This window comes from Protobothrops mucrosquamatus, unplaced genomic scaffold, assembly GCF_001527695.2.
Source record: "Protobothrops mucrosquamatus isolate PMUCROS unplaced genomic scaffold, P.Mucros_1.0 scaffold_257, whole genome shotgun sequence".
NCBI classification, from domain to species: domain Eukaryota; kingdom Metazoa; phylum Chordata; class Lepidosauria; order Squamata; family Viperidae; genus Protobothrops; species Protobothrops mucrosquamatus.
Genome location: NW_015386333.1, coordinates 1,795,038 through 1,804,535, shown reverse-complemented (window position 1 = coordinate 1,804,535; position 9,498 = coordinate 1,795,038). Strand labels below are relative to the sequence as shown.

The 9,498-nt window shown below is 35.8% G+C and overlaps 1 protein-coding gene across 1 annotated transcript in view; it reads left to right on the top strand.

The window, feature by feature from the left end:
• Positions 1 to 8,261, top strand: part of ANKRD17 (ankyrin repeat domain 17) — an 89,312-nt gene extending 81,051 nt beyond the window's left edge. Inside the window, exons 30-33 of the mRNA XM_015831488.1 lie at positions 305 to 556; positions 5,561 to 5,739; positions 6,260 to 6,424; positions 7,159 to 8,261. Of these exons, the coding sequence (XP_015686974.1) occupies positions 305 to 556; positions 5,561 to 5,739; positions 6,260 to 6,424; positions 7,159 to 7,218 (656 nt within the window). The 3' untranslated portion in view covers positions 7,219 to 8,261. The remainder of the gene's footprint in view (positions 1 to 304; positions 557 to 5,560; positions 5,740 to 6,259; positions 6,425 to 7,158) is intronic.
• Positions 8,262 to 9,498: the final 1,237 nt, after the last annotated feature.

The window sequence follows — 9,498 nt, the reverse complement described above, 5'->3', positions numbered from 1 at the left end:
AGAGAGGGGAGAGGAAAGGGAAAGGAAAGAGAGAGAGAGAGAAAGAGGAAAGAGAGGGAGAGGAAAGAGGCATACAATAATTCATTTGCATTTAATTGTAATGGTTCAAAGAATGTTTGGAAAAATGTTCGGCCCTCCAGCACGTTCACTTCATCCAATCTGGCCCTCTTTGAAAAAAGTTTGGACACCCCTGGTTTAAGTCATGTTACTCATTGAGTCTGGGATAAAAACAAGTATTGGGAAGAAAGGTTGTTGTCTTGAAATATTCACAGCAAATTCACTCTTCATATGTATTTGCTTTTAGAGCCATCTGCTCAACCAATGACTGCTGGAGTGAGAGCACCATCTCCAACCCCTTCAGCTGTTTCCATTGGGTCAGAAAAGCCCAGCAGTGTGTCTCAAGACAGGAAAGTTCCTGTTCCAATTGGAACTGAGCGTTCTGCACGTATTAGGCAAACAGGAACATCTACACCTGCTGTTTTAGGGAGTAACTTAACTGCTCCAGTTGGTCATAGTGGTATATGGTCTTTTGAAGGATTAGGAGGAAATCAAGGTGGTATGTATTGCCCTCTGCACATCTTCCAGTAATGTATTGTCAACATAAAACGTAGAAAATGAATAACTTAAATGTTAAAATAGATGCTTCTCGCAGAAATACTAGTGCTAATTTTCTGGTTTCTCCATATTAAATACCTGATTAATGCCATTACAGGTTTACTAGAATAGAACAGAAATATTTACTGGCCAAGTGTGATTGGACACACAAGGAATTTGTCTCTAGTGCATAAGCTTTCAGTGTGCATACCAACAACAAAATGATAAGTCATAGATCAGAAATCATAAAATATAATCAAATGATAAGATACAGTAAATGATAAATAATAAGTTACGAAGAGGAGAAGGTAGTAGGAAAGATGAGAAGATGATAAAGATAATAACAATACAGCTTACTATTTATATCTACTAATATCTTTAGGCATAAAAGAATGTTGTGGGAGTTAGGTGTTTAACAGAGTGATGGCATGTCTTTGTGTCTGGTTTTGGCATGCAGTGACCTATAGTGGCATTCTGAGCAGAGAAATTGAAACAGTTTATGTCCAGGATGTGGGGATCTATAGGTATTTTCTGGTTTCTAGCCCTCTTTCTGGTTCATGCAGTATACAGATCCTTAGTGGAAAGCAGGTAGATTACAATTGTTTTTTCTGCAGTCCTAACTATCTGTTGAAGTCTATACCTGTCCTGTTTGGTTGCTGTGCCAGACCAGACAGTTACTGAGGTACAAATGACAGACTTAATAATTCCTCTGTAGAACTGTATCAGCAGATCCTTGGGCAATCTGAACTTTCTGAGGTGACACAAGAATATTCTTTGTTGTGCCTTTTTAATCATGATTCTAATGTTAGGTGTCCATTTCAAGTCCTAGGAGATTATAGAACCCAGAAAATTGAAGGTCTCTACTGTTGATACTGTGTTACCTAATATTGTAAGAAGTGGTAGAATAGGAGAGCTCCTAAAACCTACTATCATCTCTACAGTTTTAAGAGTGTTCAGCTCCAGATTGTTCTGGCTACACCATAAGGCCAATTATTCTACCTCCTGTCTGTATGCAGACTCATCATCATTTCGAATGAGACCAATGACAAACTTCAGTACTTTAACAGAGGGATCCTTCAAGATGCAGTCATTTGGGCGGGGGCTCCTGTGCTAATTGAATGGTTATTCTGTGTGATTTTCCCTAGCTTCATCACCTGCTTCTTATCTGTTAGAAAGCTTATAATCCATCGGCAAGTGTGGTCAGGTACAGCTAGCTGAGTCAGTTTGGAGAGAACAATTTCTGGAATGATGGTGTTTGAATGCTGAACTGAAATTACAAAAATGATTTTTACATAGGTCTTTGGGGAGTCAAGATATTGTAAGATGATACTCTTCCGGTTTGTGTCGTAGCGACACGGCCGAGGGATTGTGAGGCTCCACACTCCATGGCTGATTTTGCCCTGCCAGGGGACCCTAAATGGGTCTAAAGTCGCCCCGGAGAGGCAATGAAGAAGGAGGAGACCGCCCGTTGATCACGGAAAGATGGTGGTCGATCCGTTCTATCTGGGGAAAGCCCTCCAAACCAGCAGGAGAAAAGCTAGCTGCACTTCTGAGACTAGCCCAAGCTACCGACAACCGAAGCAAAAAAGCACCAACTAGAACAGATAGTGAACAATGTGTTTGGAACTGGGTGAGAATATCGATCTTTTCTCTTCTATTTTACAACTGGATTGCTTGGAAAAGACCCCCAAGAAGCAAAAAAACCTCTGAAAGTGAGAAGGAAGGGGATTGCAGCCCTACCCTTTCATAGACAGAAGTAGCATTTTAATTTTTATGGGAGACAAAAATATATTGAAGTAGAACTAATATAAAGCTATAGTTTGGACAAACAAAACTGAGGAAATTGTTAAGATTTTCTCTTTGATATGAAACTACAAGAAATGATATGAAACTACAAGAAAATAATTTTTTGTTTTAAAAGGCGGAAAATGAATATCTAATGACATCTAGTGGTGGATCAGAGTATAGCACTACAACTGCCTTGACTGAGAAACTGGCAAGATGCCCAGAAACAAATAACAACTTGTTCCTTTGATCCCCAGTGACTCTTAGTTTAATAGAGAACAGCTGGGAACAGAGGAAAATATATTGGGCTATCTACCATAGAGTGAGAACTACAATTGTTATAAAAACTGCTGACCTTTCTGGATTATAAGCTTCCTGACCTTTGATTTTTAAGCTTAAGAACTATTTGTAGAGAAAGAAAAACCTTGACTTTTGGCTACTTTTGTAGGGGGAGACTCTTGGATTGTTCTTAGGTGGTTGAACATTTTGGTCTGTAAATTTTGGCTGATTGATAATTGTTGGAGCCCCTGAGCAGAAGAACCGTTATAAAACATTGTTTTTAGTGATGGATTAACAACTGGGAACACATTGGATTATAAAGGCCATACATAAAGACCATAAGAACTATACAAGACTTTGCTGCATGGACCTTAAGACTGGTTGTATTAGTTAAGGCTAATACTCGGGGGTAATGGTATTTTTGATAGAATATCTGGAGGGGGGGAGATAAAATGTATGCTGCATATGTAACCAAAAGTGGTAGAAAACCACATCCAACATTCTCATCCAAAGCCCCCAGCCCGGTATATTAGGGATCTGCAGGAGTGACACCTCAAGACAAGGCAAACTCCTTCCAGGAGAAAATGCATGCTACAATGCAATCAATTCAAAAGACAATTCTTTCACATAAAGAAGACACAAGAAAAAAATATGATGAGAATAAAAACAATCTAAACAACATAAATGAGTAAATCCTTAATCTACGCTTACAATTAAAAAACTCTCAGAAAATGAGGACAAAAATGAACAAACAAGTCAGAAAACAGAACATAAACCAGAGGAAAATGACCAAAAGTTGGAGGCTACAAATGAAGAGAATTACACTTTGGCACAGGCAAAGAAAAATCTACAAGTTGTTGTTATAATACCAGAAATGGAAAAGGCACCTTATCTTTCAGGATTTCAAAATATACCTGAGGACAAGAAAGAAGATCTGATAAAATGGATTATAGAGTGTCAGGAGAATCACTAGAGTTTGGGACAGAAAAAATGAAAAGAGAAGTTAAGGGAGAAGGAAAGTGGGAGTGGTTTAATGAATACAAATGGGTGAAATTCCCCTCAAAAATATTCCACCTAAATTGTCTCTCCCATTCCAAACAATATCCATAAAAATACAGAAAAAAATTCCTTGGTGATTTGAATTCACTGACTTGGAAAGTGGCTTGGCAAAGGAAGAAGGCTAGAGTTAGACTAGATCAGTGATGGCGAACCTTTTAGAGACCGAGTGCCCAAAGTGCAACCCAAAACCCACTTATGCATCGTCGAGTGCCGGGTGGGTGTGGCCCATTGGCTGGGTGTGGCCTATTGGGTGGGCGTGGCTGTGGTGGTAACGGCAGACTGGGTGGGACTAAAAAGTTCAATCAATCAATTCCAACTTTGCAAGATCTTTTTTTTTTCCGCGAGAAGTTGAAATTGACTGATTGAACCTTTTTTTTTTTTTTTTGCACACGGTGGCGGAGGCCTAAAGCGAAAAGGTTTTATAAAACCCAGCTGAAGGCCTAGGACTGGAGCGACGGCGCACGTGCCCACAGAGAGGGCTCTAAGTGCCGCCTCTGGCACCCGTGCCATAGGTTCGCCACCACTGGACTAGATGATTTGACCTACCAGATGGGGTTTTACATGACCAAACATTTGTTTGAATATGGTTAAAAGAATAGACAACTTTTGGATATAAATGGATTTTATAGTAAGAGGGATATGATTTATAATTAGAATAGCACTTATTTATGATATGGGAAATGTAAAAATATTGGGAATGAAATGTCTGGGCTCCTAAATGTAACGTAACTTTAGGAAACTCATAACTGACAAGAATATTTTGAGTACTGATGGGAAACTAAATTTAAATAAGAGCTTGAAAAACAGGGTCTTCATTGATTCAATAAGAAGACCTTAATTGCAAATACAACTGAAACATAAGCTGGTTAGAAAAGATGTTATATACTGATATTATTGTAGAAAAATTTCTATATCTAATTTTGTATGTATCAATAGTACCAAGAACTGTATTTGTTTAATGCTGGTAAAATGAGAATACTACTGGAAGAAGAGAGGGTCAAGGAAGTGTATTACCATCTAACATGTTAACTATGGAATTATAGAAATTAATTACTATTAATCATTGTTAAATATTGGAACCCAGACAGCACGTTGTTTACCAAGCACCAAAGATTGTTACTGTAAAAAACCAGTATATATAAAAAGATATTGTAAAATTTGGTGCAGTGCCATACTGACAGCATCATCTACCAATCTATTTGTGTGATAGGAAAATGCAAAGGATCTACAATGGATCTGTAATGCTTTTCAGGTGGGCCAGCATTAACCTTTCGAAGGTTTTCATGACTACAGATATCAGTCATTCCTTGATGGAGGACTACAGATATCAAGTCATTCCTTGATGGAGGACTTCTTTGGCACTGGGATGATAGTAGAGTGTTTGAAGCAAGAAAGGACATCACATATCTCCAGTGATTTTAATGCAGGTGAAGATGAGGGCCAGTTGATCAGCACAGACTTTCAAGAAAGAAGGAATTACCCTGTCTGGTGCTGGTGCTATTCTAGACTTTTGTCTGTGAACTAAACCTAGCACCTCTTTCTAGGATCACTACAGGTGAGAAGGGCTCAGAGGGATGGAGTCAGGTGTAGGAAACTTGGCTGTTGTTGGTATATCTGAGATGGAGAAGGTAGCAATAGTTGACAATGGTCCCTCTCATGGTTGTTTAATTATGTCCTGCTTTAAAAGCTTAACTTCTAAACCTTACTGTGACATATTATTTGCAGCTAAATAAGCAGAGTGCCCTTTTCTTTAGTTTTTTAGATCACGGGATAGATTATATTAGAAACTCAGTAGTAAGGTAAGTAAGAATATATTAATAGTTACACTTTTTTTTCTTTCTAGATAAAGTAGATTGGTGTCAAAGTGGAATGGGAAACCATATGATTCACAGGCCAATGTCTGATCCAGGAGTATTCTCACAACATCAAGCAATGGAGAGAGACAGCACAGGAATTGTAACTCCTTCTGGTACATTCCATCAGCATGTTCCTGCAGGATACATGGACTTCTCTAAAGTTGGGGTAACCTAACATTTAGATGATTAGCCAGGATTTTTATTTTTGTAATGGTTTTTTCTGTTTAAACATAAACAAATTTTAAGTTTCACTTGATTTTGCTATAACAATTACTATGTCCTTTTTTGAGTTTTCTATTGTGTCTAGAAAAATACTAAATAGCTAAGAAATTACTATATATCAATTATTTTGTTATTTAAATATTTCTTAGATATTTTGTCTTCTATTCTTTATTTATGGAGTTAGATTTTGGTCCTCTTACATGTATCAATAAGTAATTTTATAAAACATTCTCATATATGGATATATCTATTTTTACAATTTTGTATACTGCCTCAGTTGCAAAATTGGGAGACATTCTTAGGAATTCTCATGTTTTAGCACATGTAATATAAATTAAGAACATTAAATTGAAGATAATTTATAATACAAACTTCTCTTAAAATATGCATATATCTAGAACCAGGAATACAATAGATTTGTGAAGATATATGAATAAAATAATTCATTATTCTGTTCTTGACAGGGCATGCCTTTTTCAGTATACGGGAATGCAATGATTCCTCCTGTTGCACCCATTGCAGATGGTACTGGTGGGCCCATATTTAATGGACCACATGCTGGTGACCCAACTTGGAATTCATTGATAAAGATGGTTTCAAATTCTGCAGAGACTAATGGCCCCCAGACAGTAAGTGTCAAGGATATTTGAGCTAAGTATTTATGGGTATATGTCCCCTTTCACTATTGGGGAAAAGGGGTTTTTTATCGTTCTCTTTGTCTATAATGCTGTATCAGCGTTACTTTTAGTTTTCCTAATTCCTATAGTTAATAGTATTCCAATGACAGATTGTGGATGACATTTGTATGTGGCACTTAAATTGTCCAAATAGTATTTATATAATTGTACCAACATTCTAAAAAATTGAGGCAATTTAGTTTGAACTAATAATGCAGAGTTTCATCAGGCCATTTTGTGTAAGTACATAAAAAGCTCATAGAAGAATGGATATTTAGGGAATAGAATACTCCAAAAGCATAAAACCCTGTAATTTTAATATTTGATACTTCTTGATTTTGGAGATCTTTATAAATAGCAGCTCTAGCCCAAATGTTAATTTTTTTATTGATAATGAATAATGTGTTGAACAGATAAAAGTGGTAGTAACATTTCACACAATGATATACAAGTAGTATGCACATGATTCTTAAAATGGATCAAAAGAGCTAGGAACATTCCATATGTTTATATTTTACTTTAAAGAGTAACCAGTTGAGATAATATTTTTCATATGTCAAATGGGAATTAAACAATTATATATGTATGTATGTCTCTCTCTGTGTGTGTATGTATGAATGAATGACAGTGAATATATGAGACAAAGAAAGCTCTGCATAGCTTAACACTTCTACTCTCCTCCCCAGGTTTGGACAGGAACATGGGCACCACATATGAGCAGTGTCCATATGAACCAGCTTGGTTGAATGCAGATCACTTTTGATAGCCTGAAGATTTCTTTTTGGCTTAGAGGAGACTACAGATGGCAAAAGCAGTTCTCCTCAGCTTTCAGATTATTCTTTGATTGTATTGGACTGAAGTGTGTAGGCTTTTCAGAACATATTGACACTTTTCTGTGAACATTATGATTGTTCATTGCCTTCCACTACGTGGTTCATCTTAGCCTCTCTTAGTTTCATTTTCTTTCACCCTTGATTATTATTAATTTTGGACATAACTTTTTATTGAGGCTGTTCTTTGGCTGGTTGGTTTTTGGTATTGTAAGCTGCTTCTGGGCATACAAGAAATTTAGCAAAATTATGTAAACTTGATCCTGACGTTTTAGAATGGCAGATAATTTTTTCCAATATTCAGTATAGAGGCTCAACTTTAATGTGGCAGATGTATCTTCATATACAGCAGTCTGGATGTTTTCTTCATACATTAAAATATTAATAAGCATTACTTTTCTAGTTGTGTAATTTTAAGTATGCATAAAATGGGCATTATTTTTTAATTTCTTCCATAACCTTATGTTTATACAATGAGATTTGGCATTTATTCATTGTAAATTTAATTTTTTAATGGAATATGACATTTATGCAAAATTCTTCTTGAACAAGACAACAATATAAATACAGATACTTAATCATTATATTTAGGCACTTCCAAAGCTCCCCCCTTCAATATTGTTAATACATTTCAATGTTAAGATATAGAGTCTAACAAGATTACTACAAAGATGGGTTAATAAAATTACTGTCTACAACTAGTTTGAAAATACTCCTCCTTAGTTTTCTATTCTCTATCAGTTACTTGCAAGGATTTTTTTTTATTCAGTCAGAATGAATTGACCATTGTTTTCTGCTAAGAACTTTATTGATAGAAATGGTTCAAATTTAGAAGATACTGAATTATCATGCCAAGGGAATAATCTATTCTGAAATTAATCTTTGTTAGGTTTATTTGCAAGATTCCATATCAAAATGTATAATGTGACCCTGGATTACTTCCACTGGCTAAAACAGGGGTCTTTAAACTTGGCCCTTCTATGATTTGTAGACTTCAACTCCCAGAAGTCCTCAGTCAGGCATGCTGGCTGAAGAATTCTGGGAGTTGAAGTCCACAAGTCATAAAAGGGCCAAGTTTGAAGACCCCTGGACTAAAAGATGGTACAAAAGAAAACATTAGAATACTAATTGGGAAATAATCTCTTCCAATCTAGAACAGATTTTAGAAATACCTGTGGCAGATGATAACAAGTAATTATAATTGTTACCACCTGTCTCAGGTACTTCTAAAATCTAAATGATGGATACGTCAATGGGTGGTATGTATTTTTAAATTTTGTAAGTTCTATTCATGGCAAGTATGACGTGAGAATACAAAGAGGCCAATGTCTCTTTTCTTTGATAGTTGGGAGAAATGAACTGTGTTGCAGTAGCAGTTGTTTCTCATGGAAGTGCCATTGAATTTAGTAGGGCTTACTACCACAGAAATAATAGGGTTGATGGTTCAACACAAGGTTTACACAAATGAAATTAAGATTACTTAGACTAGTTCAGTTTTTAGTAAATTCTAAAATTTACTAAAATTTTGTTTCAGGTGTAAAGCCAGCAAGAAAAACTATTTCCCCAAAGAATCCTGCAGCCTTGTTAATGCACATTTAGAAATGTTAAAAGATTCACGAATAAATAAGTTTGTCTGTGTACATGCCCTCGACTGGTGCTCTTAAAATAACCTTTCCATTATCTTTTACTATACCTATTGAAATATTTGAAATTGGTTGTAAAAAAAAGAATGTCTAACCAAATAGCTGTTGATGGAAAGGAGAAAAACATACCAACCTAATTTTCAGCACTTTAATGGGTGGGGGAATAATGCTATTTAAGTATTTTATATAATATTTGCAACAATCTTTAGTTTATGCTTACTACAGCTAATTAGGATTATTTTTGCTTCCTTAAAATAATCCTTCAGCAGAGTAGGTGCTGCTTAGTATTTATTACAATAAAGTATATTGTCAGGTTTAGCTAAGTTTCCTAGGATGTGGTTTCTTATTAAAGCAATCTGTATTTTGTTGACTTGAAAGCAAAAATATTAATAGAACAGATTGAAACACTTCATGTCTTGTTTATGAAATAAGCCTTGTCAAATTAAAATACTGGGTGGGTGAATGCTAGAAGTCTGTATTAGGAACATTTTTGGAACACTTTTTATATTTCAAATGTAATGCATACTTGACCAATAAAGACAAGGAACATGTT